A 15,428-nucleotide genomic window follows, 5' to 3' on the forward strand; every position below is an offset into this window, starting at 1 on the left:
AAGTAGTTTTACAGAAAAGTAAAATGTTACTGAAAGGAATCCATGTATGCATTCCATCTCATGACCTCAGTCCTGAGAGATGTGTGCAGGCCTGCTCATTCCTGTTTTCCAGGAACTGATAAGGAACAGAAGGCCCTTGAGAAACAGAAAACAACATATAGGATTCCTTAAAATTAAAAGTTCTTTGGCAGATAAGGAATGTGAGACTCCCCTGATTAGGGAGACAGCTAACAAAGTATGCAATAAAGAAAAATTACTGCCGCATGCAACTAAATTTCAATTACTTAAGATAGTTTAGCTTCCTGCATTAAAGAGGGCTAGAAAAGCTTGAGTTTTTATCCATTGAGTCCTGTCACTTATTAGTTTAATATTTCTCTTAACACAGTAGATCTCAGGCCCTTACAAACTGCTGTGTGTGGGGTCCAAGCAAAATCCCTTTGCCCTCAGGAAATGAAGTCAAACACTAGAGATGGAAAGCAACCAGCATGTCAGAAAACACTCTATCTTGGCTTGTAGGTCAAGTCAGAAAGAAAAAGACAGTGTCAGTCAAGCAATCATGTCTGACTCTTTGCGACCCCATGGATTATAACTCACCAGGCTCCTCTCTCCATGGAATTCTCCAGGTATGAATACTGGAGTGCACTGCCATTCCCTTCTCCAGGGCATCTCCCCATCCAGGAATTGACCCAGGGTCTCCCACATTGCAGGCAGATTCTTTACGGTCTGAGTCAACAGAGAAGCCCAGGTCAATTCAGAGGTGACCTCAAACACAAAGCATGGAAGACAGCTGTGTTTGCTACAGTGATATTTGCAATAGTAAGTTGATGGAAAAGGCAAAATAATACAGAATAAACTTTTAAAAACATTTTCTGAGAAGCTGCCATTGGTTCCTCTTTCACTCCTTCTCTGGGTCATTCTTCGTCAATATTATGCTGAGGAATCACATCGACATCTTTAGAATTTGCCTTCAATGTCACAGTTCCTTCACTGGCCCCCAACACACCCATAGGCAGAAGGACCTTGGGAATCCCAAAAAGGCCAACCTCTTCTGCTCTTTGTCTCTAGAGGCATTCAGGAAAAACCAGCTCCTATACAGAGATGAAGCTGTTAATTTATTCTTTCCTATTTGCAGGTATTCTCTCCTTACACAGATGTCAGTAAATTCTGCTAACATGAGTGTGTGGGCTACACTGACCTGGCCCTTTCAAACCCATGCAACAGGAAGGAGCCTTTTGCTCTTCCCTGGTTTCCAAATAGACTTTTTGATTCTGGGTACAATGTCCTCCACACCAAAATGATTGGATGTCTTTGACCCTATCACTTTTGTATCAAATTTAACTTTATATAGATGATGAGGCTGAAGGCTTGGAAGCATTATACATATAGTGGAGCAAAACTGAGTCTAAAATCAATACCAATAAGAGTCAAGAAATATCAATCCTTGGAAGATTTCTTAATCTAGTACATGCATTATAGTTTTAGTATTTGTGAATTTGCCACACCTTAAACACTTCATAATCTAGCCTAGGGTATTGCCTTTTCACTCTCATTAATCTAAATGCCTTAAGAGCAGCTTTCTTCTTGATCTCTTGTGTTTTGTGTTACAAACTGCACACAATGGAATTGAATAGGAGGAATTATTTTTTGAAGGATGAGAAGAAGAGGGCAGAAGGCCTCCCTACACCTCTCCACAGCTCCCAGGTATATAGCACAAGTAAAAAAACTGTGTTACTCAGCTCAAAGAATTTCTGCATGTTTGAGAATCTAGCGTCATGGGATATCATTATAACAAAGTGGTTCAGTTTTAAATAATCTTCATGGATTATAAAAAGCCACATAATAGTGGTTTAGTGATAGGCACTGAATCCCACATTTGGTGAGGATAATATTGGGCATCTTAAGTTAGAAATTTTTGGCGTTGCTAAGGAGGATTTTGCCAAGTGCACTATTTGTCAAATTCCAAAGATGTAATTGGAAAAGATTTAGACTGATTTTATGCCCTTTACTAATGCAACATAACTGCAGAGGTAGTGCTCCCTGATTGAGAAAATATGATGTATTTTACAAAATAAGGAAAGGGAAGATAAGGACTTTTGGCCTTATTAGCTGTATTGAATGAGAAAGTGTTGTTGTTCTTTTATACTTTTAAATTAATGTGTGTAAATATTTCTGCCTATGTTAACTCACCTAAAGACTGCTGACCCTGACCTACTTTAAGACCCATTCAAGATTCTTCTTCTTTTTTATCCTCCTTAGTTTTTTTGTCTGCCCTTTGAAAGAGAATATTCTCAATCTGACCAACTCATGTATCTCAGTTGAAACTGTTTGCAAAGTTTTAGAATACATAGCTAAGACTGGGTGTTTGAGTTTGCATAAGATAATAATTAATGGGTTTTACATACATTCAATTGCCAAGTCCTGGTGAAACTCTGAAGTTTGTGCTTCTATCAGAGAAGAGTCAGCCTTATTGCTCCATTTTCCTGTTTCTTTTTCCAGCTGGTGGTTTGATACTTGGGTAGGGGTGATGTGGGGAGAATCAGATGAAAGTATATAATAATAATAATAAGATGAGAGCTTGTTGTTACGTAGAGAAGTGAATATTCCTCTGATTATACATGAGGGGCCCTCTAATCACGAATAAACCATCCTGCTCTTTAATCAATCACATGAAGACCCAGACACATAAGGTTGAGTGTCAGTTTCACAATTAGGAAGCCAAACCGCTCCAAGTCATAAATATGCCCATGAATGGAAAGCTTGTCTTGTTTCAATACCATAGGACTTTATCTCAAACTGCTTTAATAAAGGTAATTTAAAAAAAAATCAACTCAGTTGAGTTTCAGAATTCCAAAGATTTTTAAAGTACAACATAATTTGGATGAAAAGGTTTGCCACAATACACAAGCTTCTGTGGAAAAATTCTTTTCTTTGAGTATAACTCTTGTAGCTAAAGGCCCTAGATTTTTCCCTCTGTCTTGTTTGGCTGCTGTTAATGAATGTTTGTTTTTTACCTTTTTTGTAAATAATTTGTTAATATTGTGAGTAGATTTTTAGAAAGAATGAATTGTATGAGGCAGATTTAATCTTCCAAATTAAGCAAATTTATATTCTGATTTTCTTGAAATTTCTATTTGCTTAGTGACATCCAGAAGTTCTAGCTTTTAACTTGGTGTTGCTCAGTCCCTAAGTCACGTTCTAGTCTTTGCAACCCCAAGGACTGTAGCAGGGCTCCTCTGTCCTTCACTGTCTCCCATAGTTTGCTCAGATTCACCTACATTGAGTAGGTGATGCCATCTAACCACCTTATCTTTTGCTCCCCCTTCTCTTTTGGCATTTAATCCTTCCCAGCATCAGGATCTTTCCCAATGAGTTGGCTCTTTGCATCAGGTGGCCAAAATATTGGAGCTTCAGTTTCAGAACCATGAGATTAAAATTTTTCTTTTAATACCAAGTTCTTGAGCAGTCTGTGACTGATTTTTATATGGATGAGCTAAAGATTCAATTTCACCATTTTCTATGGAGATAATCAATTTAGTACAATTTTTTACAAAAAGGATATTGGAATGAAAATAATGTTTGAATATGTGGAGTTACACTAAAGAGAAGTAAATAAAAGTCTATTAAATGAGTTAGTAATAGTTTTCTTCAGATACTGGGACTGAAGTTCCAAGGGAAAGAAAGTAAGTACTGTTACTTTGTATTATGATTGTTTCTAAAATTTGATACTTTTTTTTTTTTTTTTTTACCAATTATATGTATTTCAACTGAAAAATATTTTTGAAAAAAAAAATCAGGTTTCCCACTCTGGCCAAATGTTTATAATGATAGTTTGTTAACAGAGCCATAAAGGGACCGTGTATATTTTGTAATGAGAATCAGTACATGACACAAAAAGTAAAATGGCTATTATATATGTTAGGTTATGATGGTGGTGGTGCTGGTTTAGTTGTGTTTGACTCTTTGCAACTACATAGACTGTAGTCTGCCAGGCTCCTCGGTCCATGGGATTTCCCAGGCAAGGAGAGTGGAGTGGGTTGCCATTTTCTTCTCCAGGGGATCTTCCAGGATCAAACCACCTCTCCTGCATTGCAGGCAGATTCTGTACCACTGATCCACCAGTGAAGTCCATCTTACCTTATAATGGTTTCTAAATTTGGTTCCAGGTTCAATGATGGAGGTGAGTCTTGTTTTAAATCATTCCATTTAAAATAATTAGATTCATCTTACACATAATGGCTCTGCATACTAAACTTTTATCAGATGGTATCTTCTGAACCCCAACATCTATTCTTACGGCTCTTCCCACAGTTATTTCCCTTGATGGCCTGGATGGACAAACAAAATCAAACAGTGCCTGGTGAATTCATCCTCATGAGAATCACAGACCGGCCTGAGCTGCAGGCTCCCTTCTTTGTGCTGTTCCTCACCATCTATGCAGTGTCGGCAGTGGGAAACTTGGGCATGGTTGTTCTCACCAAGGTGGACTCCAAGCTACAGACACCCATGTACTTCTTTCTCAGAAACCTGGCTTTCATCGATCTTGGCTATTCCTCATCTGTGCGACCCAAAATGCTGGTAGCTTTTGTAACTGATCAAAACACAATCTCCTATCATTGGTGTGCTACGCAGCTGACTTTCTTCATCTTGTTCATCATCAGTGAACTTTTCATCCTGTCGGCAATGGCCTATGACCATTACGTGGCCATCTGCAACCCTCTACTCTACACAGTAGTTATGTCACCAAAAGTATGCTGGCTGCTGGTCGCAGTCCCCTATGTTTACAGTGCCTCCGTTTCTCTAGTAACTACCATCCAGATATTTATTTCATCCTTCTGTGGCTATAACATCATCAGTCATTTCTACTGTGACAGTCTCCCCTTGCTAACTTTGCTGTGCTCAAGCACATGGGAAATCGAGCTGTTCATACTGATCTGTTCCGTGTTTAATTTGGTTTCATCTTTTCTGATAGTGCTTGTATCTTACATACTGATCCTTAAGGCCATCCTAAAAATGAACACTGCACAGGGCAGGCAGAAGGCTTTCTCCACCTGTGGGTCTCATCTGACAGTGGTGGCTGTACTATATGCCACTCTAGCCTTTACGTATATGCAGCCCAAGTCCAGCCACTCTTTTGATACTGACAAAATGGCCTCTGTATTTTTCACTTTGGTCATACCCATGCTGAACCCTATGATCTACAGCTTGAGGAACAAAGAAGTAAAAGGTGCTCTGCATAGAATGTGGAAAAATCTCTGCAAAATTCCTATATAAAAGTAAACATAGAAGGCATGCATGATAAATTAGATTATGGACAACTGTTTATTTTCTGTGACAAATTACTCAAAAGCAGTAATATGTGAAAATCACGCAAACTAGAAATGGTTTTTCTTGTGTCAACTGTAGATGTTCAAGTTGTGATCATTCTGTGTCAACTTTGGTTTAACCTCAGGTTTCAGTGCAAGAGACTCAAGTCCAGATCACTGTTCTCACTTTGCCAAGTGTTTATGTTTTAATTGAAGGGAAGCCTTTTTTTTTTTTTTTTACTACATCCATCATTAAATATTTTTTAAAGACATTCTTGTGTCTTTTAATAAAATGCTTTTCTGTGTGTGTGTGTGTGTGTATTACATAACATTTAAATACTAGTGACCATCATACTGGCTAAGTAGAAGATGGCAGTTAATGTTCTTTTGCTGGCGAGTACAGCAATGAGCAATACATCAAAAATATTTGCCTTAATGAAACATTAGCCATATCCCCTTTATGGTTGCTGCCATCTCAAATTTCTGTCAAATTATGAAACAAATATTTTTAAGCTTGGAGAAATAGAAATAAAATGGCAGTTATTCTCAAATGGATATGTGTTAAATAAAAATTCAAAAAATAAATTTCAAGCTAAAATATTAGAAATGAGAAGTGAATTTTACCAGGTTGATGGCTATAATGTCAGCATACAAAAATAGTTATTAGTTATTTTGTAGACTATTTTTGTAGAGTAGCCTGCTTCATTTTATTCTTTGAAGCCAAATTTGCCTTTTACTCCAGGTTCTTTTGACTTACTGTTTTTGCATTTTCCCCAGTGATGAATAGAACATCTTTTTTTTTTTTTTTTTGGTGTTAGAATCAATTACATTCTTTGGAGCCAAAGATGGAGAAGCTGTTTACAGTTAGCAAAAACAAGACCTGGAACTGACTGTGACTCAGATCATCAGCTCTCATAGCAAAATCCAGGCTTAAACTAAAGAAAGTGGGGAAAACCACTAGGCCAGCCAGGTATCAGTTCAATTCAGTCCCTAAGTCATGTCTGACTCTCTGCAACCCCATGCATTGCAGAACGCCAGGGCTCCTTGTCCATTACCAACTCCCGGAGCTTGCTCAAGCTCATGTTCATCAAGTCCGTGATGCCATCCATCTCATCTTCTGTCATCCCCTTCTCCTCCTTCCTTCAGTCTTTGCCAGAATCAGGGTCTTCTCCAGTCAGTTCTTTGCATCAGGTGGCCAAAGTATTAGAGTTTCAGCTTCAGCCTCAGTCCTTTCAATGAATATTCAGGACTGATTTCTTTTAGGATGGACTGGTTGGTTCTCCTTGCAATCCAAGAGACTCTCAAGTGTCTTCTCCAACACCACAGTTCAAAAGCATCAATTCTTCCATGCTCAGCTTTCTTTATAGTCCAACTCTCATATCCATACATGACTACTGGAAAAGCCATAGCTTTGACTAGATGGACCTTTGTTGGCAAAGTGATGTCTCTGCTTTTTAACATGCTGTCTAGGTTGGTCATAACTTTTCTTCCAAGGAGCAAGTGTCTTTTAATTTCATGGCCATAGTCACCATCTGCAGTGATTTTGAAGCCCCCCAAAAATTAAGTCTCTCACTGTTTCCATTGTTTCCCTATCTATTTGCCATGAAATGATGGGACCAGATGCCATGATCTTAGTTTTCTGAATGTTCATTTTTAAGGTATGACTTAAATCAAATCCTCTGTAAATATGCAGGGGAGATAACTAATAGATTCAAGGCATTAGATCTAGTAAACAATGTGCCTGAAGAACTATGGGCGGAGTTCTATAATATTGTACATGGCAAATAGAAGGGGAAAAGGTGGATGTAGTGAAAGATTTCCTCTTCTTGGGCTCTAAGATAACTGTGGATGGTGACTGCAGCCATGAAATCAGAAGATGATTGCTTCTTGGCAGGAAAGCTATGATAAACCGAGATAGTGTGTTGAAAAGCAGAGACATAACTCTGCCAACAAAGGTCCGTATAGTTAAGGCTATGGTCTTCCCAGTGTTCATGTATGGTTGTAAGAGTTGAATCATAAAAGAAGAAAAAACACCAAAGAATTGAGGCCTTAGAACTGTGGTGCTGGAGAAGACTCCTGAGAGTCCCTTGGACGGAAAGGAGATCAAGCCACTCAATCTTAAGGCAAATCAACTGAATACTCATTGTAAGGACTGATGCTGAAGCTGAAGCTCCAGTATTTCAGTCATCTGATGCATATAGATGACTCAGTGGAAAAGTCCCTGATGCTGGAAAAGACTGAGGGCAGAAGAAGAGGGCATTGGAAGATGAGAGATAGCTGGATGGCATCACTGATGCAATGGACATAACCTTGAGTAAACTTTGGTAGATGGTGAAGGACAAGGGAGGCCTGGCGTGCTGCAGTCCATGGGGTTGCAAAGAGTCAGTCACAATGGGTGACTGAACAACAAAAAACATCTTTATTATGTTTTTTGATGAATGCTACACATTTAGTTTGATACTATAGGCTTTTCCTCTTTGAATAGTGAAAAAAAAATATAACCCTTGGAAAGGGAGTTAATATTATTAAGAAACTCCACCTTTTAAGATTTTCATGATTATACTTGGACTCTTAATGAAGATATGAAATATAATATTTGATATCATATGATATAAAATGGTATATAAATATGATATAGAGTTGATATAAATGGAATTTATTTCAAAATTTTAACACCAAATAATGACAGATTCTCACAGTGTTTTCCAAATATGTCTGAATTAAAGGCATTATATCAATGTGTTTATAGTCCTTATAATTTATTTGCTTCTAATATACGAGTTTCCCAGATTTATCCATATATTGCAAGGATCAATGCCATTTGAAAGTCATCATTTTTTATTTTTTGCTAGAGGTGAGGTCAAAATAAAATATTAAAGCATCCATTTCACTACATTGTGACTTCATCACCCTATAATATCTAATTCTGGTTAGAGGACTCTCACTCCCTCCCACCTACAAATCTTTGAGACTGTCAAATCATCCCTTAAATGACTAACTGCACATCTAATGGAGACTGGAATGAAAAAGAAAATCTGTACAGATACAGATTTACGCACAGGACAGTCCTTTCAAAATTATGAAATGGGAATGTATATTTTGTTTAAAATTAAGGTTATTTTCCATTCTTTATTTATTTAGTAGCTCTTTCCAAAACTCACTTTATTCTTTCTCAAAAAATTACTTTGATGTTTAACTATAAGCATTTAAACATATATTTTTGATCTCTCTTTGTAGATTACATTTACTGTCATGCATTTATTGTTGAAAGGTATAGTTGCTGGCACCAGCGGAGGCGGTGGGGGAGAAGGATTAGAAATGATTTAGCTTCTCTAACCTCCGTCCTTAGTGTGCACAGTGAAGGTCCGAGGTTCACCCTTGTCCATGGTGTTTTGTACATCTTTTCAGGTGATTATTGGCCATTTGTTTATCTTCTGTGAGACATTTCTGTTCACATCCTTTGTCTGCTTTTAATTTGGGTGTTTTTTCTATTGTTGAATTATAAAAGTGTTTTGTATATTCAATGTATTAGACACATCAGACATATGATTCCCAACTTTTTCCATTGTGAGGGTCATGTTTTTTAATACTTTGAGAATGTCCTTTGACAGACAAAACTTTGTTTTAATTTTCATTTATATAAAGTCAATTATTTATTTTTGTTTTTTTGTACTGTTTATGTGTCATGTCTAAGACACCTGTCAGGAGCTAAAGTGACTTGGGAGAGAGAAAACTGAGCTGCCAATTAAATTAACAAACCATAAACATAAGATTTAAGATTGTAACCACTTATTACAATGATAACCTCATCATAGCTCATGAAGGTTAATCATTATTTTTATATTTATTCTCAGTTTATATTTCCCAAATGGCCTGGCTGGACAAACACAATCTGATGATGCTGAATGAATTCATCCTCGTAGGAATCACCGATCTCCCTGTGCTACAGGCGCCTTTATTTGGACTCTTCCTCATTGTTTACATGGTCTCAGTGGGGTATAACCTGGGCTTGATCATTCTCACCATGATAGACTCCAGGCTACACACACCCCTGTGCTTTTTCCTCATACATCTGACTTTTACTGATCTTGGTTACTCAACAGCTGTAGGACCCAAAATGCTAGTAAATTTTGCCATAGATCAGCATACAGTCTCTTATCATTGGTGTGCTACCCAACTCTCTTTCTTCAGTAGGTTTATCACCAGTGAAATTTTCATTCTGTCTGCTATGGCCTATGACTGCTACGTGGCCATCTTTAACCCTCTGCTCTACACAAGCATCATGTCACAAAGATTATGTCACACACTAGTGGCCATTCCCTATCTATACAGCCTCTTTTTGTCTCTGCTAACCATCATAAAAATTTTTATTTCATCTTTTTGTGGTCATGATGTCATTAAGCATTTCTGTGATAATCTGCCCTTGATATCTTTGCTCTGTTCAGACACACGTGAAATTAAATGGATAATTCTGATCTTTTCAATTTTTAATTTGGTTTCATCTCTTCTGATAGTTCTTGTGTCCTATATCTTGATCCTTGTCACCATCTTTAGGATGAACTCTGCGGAAAGAAGACACAAGGCTTCTCCACCTCTGGATCTCATTTGACAGTGACAGTCATATTCTATGGTATTCTCTTCTTTATGTACATGCAGCCCAAATCAAGTGATTCCTTTGATATTGATAAAATGACATCTTTATTTTATACTTTATTAATACGCATGCTGAGAAACGGCAAAGGCACCCCCACTCCAGTACTCTTGCCTGGAAAATCCTATGGATGGGAGAGCCTGGTAGGCTGCAGTCCAAGGGGTCGCTGAGGGTCGGACACAACTGAGCAATTTCACTTTCACTTTTCACTTTCATGAATTGGAGAAGGAAATGGCAACCCACTCCAGTGTTCTTGCCTGGAGAATCCCAGGGACGGGGGAGCCTGGTGGGCTGCCGTCTATGGGGTGGCACAGAGTCAGACACGACTGGAGTGAATTAGCAGCAATCAGATCAGATCAGATCACATCAGTTGCTCAGTCGTGTCCGACTCTGTGTGACTCCATGAATCGCAGCATGACAGGTCTCCCTGTCCATCACCGACTCCCGAGTTCACTCAGACTCATATCCATCTAGTCAGTGATGCCATCTAGCCATCTCATCCTCTGTCGTCCCCTTCTCCTCTTGCCCCCAATCCCTCCCAGCATCAGAGTCTTTTCCAACGAGTCAACTCTTCCCATGAGGTGCCCAAAGTACTGGAGTTTCAGCTTTAGCATCATTCCTTCCAAAGAAATCCCAGGGCTGATGTCCTTCAGAATGGACTGGTTGGCTCTCCTTGCAGTCCAAGGGACTCTCAAGAGTCTTCTCCAACACCACAGTTCAAAAGCATCATTTCTTCCGCACTAAGCCTTCTTCACACTCCAACTCTCACATCCATGCATGACCACTGGAAAAACCATAGCCTTGAACCTTTGTTGGCAAAGTAATGTCTCTGCTTTTCAATATGCTATCTAGATTGGTCATAACTTTCCTTCCAACGAGTAAGCGTCTTTTAATTTCATGGCTGCAGTCACCATCTGCAGTGATTTTGGGGCCCCCAAAAATAAAGTTTGACACTGTTTCCACTGTTTCCCCATCTATTTCCCATGAAGTGATAGGACTGGATGCCATGATCTTCATTTTCTGAATGTTGAGCTTTAATCCAACTTTTTCACTCTCCACTTTCACTCTCATCAAGAGGCTTTTGAGTTCCTCTTCACTTTCTGCCATAAGGGTGGTGTCATCTGCATATCCGAGGTTCTTGATATTTCTCCCAGCAATCTTGGTTCCAGCTTGTGTTTCTTCCAGTCCAGAGTTTCTCATGATGTACTCTGCATAGAAGTTAAATAAACAGGGTGACAATATACAGCCTTGATGTACTCCTTTTCCTATTTGGAAGCAGTTTGTTGTTCCATGTCCAGTTCTAACTGTTGCTTCCTGACCTGCATACAAATTTCTCAAGACGCAGATCATGTGGCCTGGTATTCCCATCTCTTGAAGAATTTTCTACAGTTTATTGTGATCCACACAGTCAAAGGCTTTGGCATAGTCAATAAAGCAGAAATAGATGTTTTTCTGGAACTCTCTTGTTTTTTCCATGATCCAGCGGATGTTGGCAATTTGATCTCTGGTTCCTCTGCCTTTTCTAAAACCAACTTGAATATCAGGAATTTCACGGTTCACATATTGCTGAAGCCTGACTTGGAGAATTTTGAGCATTACTTTGCTAGCGTGTGAGATGAGTGCAATTGTGCAGTAATTTGAGCATTCCTTGGCATTGCCTTTCTTTGGGATTGGAATGAAAACTGACCTTTTCCAGTCCTGTGGCTACTGCTGAGTTTTCCAAATTTGCTGGCATATTGAGTACAGCACTTTCACAGCATCATCTTTCAGCATTTGGAATAGCTCAACTGGAATTCCATCACCTCCACTAGCTTTGTTCATAGTGATGCTTTCTAAGGCCCACTTGACTTCACATTCCAGGATGTCTGGCTCTAGGTCAGTGATCACACCATCGTGATTATCTGGGTCATGAAGATCTTTTTTTTTACAGTTCTTCTGTGTATTCTTGCCATCTCTTCTTAATATCTTCTGCTTCTGTTAGGTCCATACCATTTCTGTTTTTTATTGAGTCTGTCTTTGCATGAAATGTTCCTTTGATATCTCCGATTTTCTTGAAGAGATCTCTAATCTTTCCTATTCTGTTGTTTTCCTCTATTTCTTTGCATTGATCACTGAAGAAGGCTTTCTTATCTCTCCTTGCTAATCTTTGGAACTCGGCATTCACATGCTTATATCTTTCCTTTTCTCCTTTGCTTTTTGCTTCTCTTCTTTTCACAGCTATTTGTAAGGCCTCCCCAGATGGCCATTTTGATTTTTTGCATTTCTTTTCCATGGGGATGGTCTTGATCCCTGTTTCCTTTACAGTGTCACAAACCTCATTCCATAGTTCATCAGGCACTCTGTCTATCAGATCTAGGCCCTTAAATCTATTTTTCACTTCCACTGTATAATTCTAAGGGATTTGATTTAGGTCATACCTGAATGGTATAGTGGTTTTTCCCTACTTTCTTCAACTTAAGTCTGAATTTGGCAATAAGGTGTTCATGGTCTGAGCCACAGTCAGCTCCTGGTTGTTTTTGCTGACTGTATAGAGCTTCTCCATCTTTGGCTGCAAAGAATATAAACAATGTGATTTCGGTGTTGACCATCTGGTGATGTCCATGCATACAGTCTTCTCTTGTGTTGTTGGAAGAGGGTGTTTGCTATGACCAGTGCATTTTCTTGGCAAAACTCTATTAGTCTTTGTCCTGCTTCATTCCGTATTCCATGGCCAAATTTACCTGTTACTCCAGGTGTTTCTTGACTTCCTACTTTTGCATTCCAGTGCCCTATAATGAAAAGGACATCTTTTTTGGGTGTTAGTTCTAAAAGGTCTTCTGGTCTTCATAGAACCGTTCAACTTCAGCTTCTTCAGCATTACTGGTTAGGGCATAGACTTGGATTACTGTGATAATGAATGGTTTGCCTTGGAAATGAACAGAGATCATTCTGTCATTTTTGAGATTGCATCCAAGTACTGCATTTCGGATACTTTGGTTGATCATGATGGCTACTCCATTTCTTCTGAGGGATTCCTGCCTGCAGTAGTAGATATAATGGTCATCTGAGTTAAATTCACCCATTCCAGTCCATTTCAGTTCACTGATTCCTAAAATGTCGACATTCACTCTTGCCATCTCTTATTTGACCACTTCCAATTTGCCTTGATTCATGGACCTGACATTCCAGGTTCCTATGCAATATTGCTCTTTACAGCATCGGACCTTGCTTCTATCACCAGTCACATCCACAGCTGGGTATTGTTTTTGCTTTGGCTCCATCCCTTCATTCTTTCTGGAGTTATATCTCCACGATCTCCAGTAGCATATTGGGCACCTACTGACCTGGGGAGTTTCTCTTTCAGTATCCTATCATTTTGCCTTTTCATACTGTTCATGGGGTTCTCAAGGCAAGAATACTGAAGTGGTTAGCAGCAATATCCATGCTGAATCCAATGATCTACAGTTTGAGGAACAAAGAGGTAAAAATGCCCTGTCTATAAACTGGAAAATATGTGCAAATATACTATTTAAAATTTACTCTAGGATATGTTAACAATGGGCAATGTATTAGTGAATGTATACCATTATTGGTGTTGTTTAAGCTTTGTAAATTTACCTCTATTGGATGAAGAAGAATTGATGTATGAGAATCATAGAAATAAAGAAAACTATTCATTACTCTGAAACAAAATATATCATTAACAGATGACTAATCCCTGCTCAGATATTCACCCATGCCTAGTTTCAGGCCCTCATCTGCCATTCCTGTGTGTTCTTATGTGTGGCCTATTATGTGTCTCTTCCTTAAAACACTAATTTTTATAAACCAAATAATGTATAGTACATTCACAGTTTTTCTGTAGTGCTAGCAGAGTAAAAGTTACAAAAAAGAATGGCTGATAAATATTACATAAATGATTCATTTAAGAAATTAAACATGCATTGGCTTTTTAACAACCAAGACTCATTCTTCATGAGGCTTAGAGAAAATACAGAAAATTTGCAGAATGAAAAGTAAGCTATATAGTATGATTGATGTTGTTGAGCAATATTAAAATGAAAAAGAGGACATAGCCAGGATGCAGCCTAAATTTTGATTAAAGTTGTCAGGTAGCCTTGTGTAAGAATGATGCTTAAATAAACACTTGAGAAGTTGAGTGAATGGAATATGTGTATATTTAGGGGAAGTCTGCTCCCAGTCAAAAAATGAGCAGAAGATCTAAATAGACATTTCTTCAAAAAGACATACAAATGGCCAATAAGCATATAAAAAGATGCACAACTTTGATAATTATTAGAGAAATGCAAATCAAAACTACAGTAAGATATCACTTCCCACTGTTCAGAATGACTATTATTTTAAAAGTCTACAAATAGTATATGCCAGAGAGGGTATGAAGAAGAGGAAATCCCCCTCCACTGTTGGTGGAAATATAATTTGGTGCTGCCACTATGGGGTCGCAAGAGTCGGGCACAACTTAGACTGAATTGCCATCACCGCTATGGAAAACAGTATGGAGGTTCCTGTACAAGCTAAAGTTTCCATATGATCCAGCAATCCCACTTCTGAGCACACATATGGAGAAGAGCAATTCAAAAAAATACATGAACCTCAAGGTTCATAGAAGCGCTATTAACAATAGAAGCGCTATTAACAATAGAAGCACTGTTAACAATAGAAGCACTATTAACAGTAGCCAAGATATGGAAGACACCTGCCCGCTGAGAGATGGACAGATAAAGATGTGGTGTGTGTACATGATGAAATACTGTTGTCATAAAAATAGAATGAAATAATGCCACTTATATCAATATTGATAAATTTAGAGCGTATCATACTAAGTGAAGTCAGGAAGAGGAAGACAAATACCGCATGATATCGCTTACATGTAGAATCTAAAATCAAAAATCTTCCAGCAAACAAAAGCCCAGGTCCAGACGGCTTCACAGCTGAATTCTACCAAAAATTTAGAGAAGAGCTAACACCTATCCTGCTCAAACTCTTCCAGAAAATTGCAGAGGAAGGTAAACTTCCAAACTCATTCTATGAGGCCACCATCACCCTAATACCAAAACCTGACAAAGATGCCACCAAAAAAGAAAACTATAGGCCAATATCACTGATGAACATAGATGCAAAAATCCTAAACAAAATTCTAGCAATCAGAATCCAACAACACATTAAAAAGATCATACACCATGACCAAGTGGGCTTTATCCCAGGGATGCAAGGATTCTTCAATATCCGCAAATCAATCAATGTAATACACCACATTAACAAATTGAAAAACAAAAACCATATGATTATCTCAATAGATGCAGAGAAAGCCTTTGACAAAATTCAACACCCATTTATGATAAAAACTCTCCAGAAAGCAGGAATAGAAGGAACATACCTCAACATAATAAAAGCTATATATGACAAACCCACAGCAAACATTATCCTCAATGGTGAAAAATTGAAAGCATTTCCTCTAAAGTCAGGAACAAGAC

The 15,428-nt window shown here is 38.3% G+C and overlaps 1 protein-coding gene and 1 pseudogene across 1 annotated transcript; both read left to right on the plus strand.

Annotated features, from left to right (window-relative positions):
• Positions 1 to 4,036: 4,036 nt before the first annotated feature.
• LOC147358648 (olfactory receptor 8K3-like) lies at positions 4,037 to 5,271 on the plus strand. The gene has a single exon (XM_086342096.1). It carries the CDS (start codon positions 4,261 to 4,263, stop codon positions 5,269 to 5,271), a length of 1,011 nt encoding a protein of 336 aa, XP_086198222.1. The 5' UTR covers positions 4,037 to 4,260.
• A 3,855-nt stretch (positions 5,272 to 9,126) lies between these two features.
• LOC147358649 (olfactory receptor 8K3-like) lies at positions 9,127 to 13,435 on the plus strand (annotated as a pseudogene).
• Positions 13,436 to 15,428: the final 1,993 nt, after the last annotated feature.

Source organism: Bos grunniens, chromosome 15 (assembly GCF_055505025.1).
Source record: "Bos grunniens cultivar Pamir isolate PY7600 chromosome 15, Bosgru_T2T1.0, whole genome shotgun sequence".
NCBI lineage: Eukaryota > Metazoa > Chordata > Mammalia > Artiodactyla > Bovidae > Bos > Bos grunniens.

What these genes read in the sequence shown, in the direction of transcription:
- LOC147358648 (XM_086342096.1), top strand. Translation starts at nt 4,261, where the DNA reads ATGGTATCTTCTGAACCCCAACATCTATTCTTACGGCTCTTCCCACAG.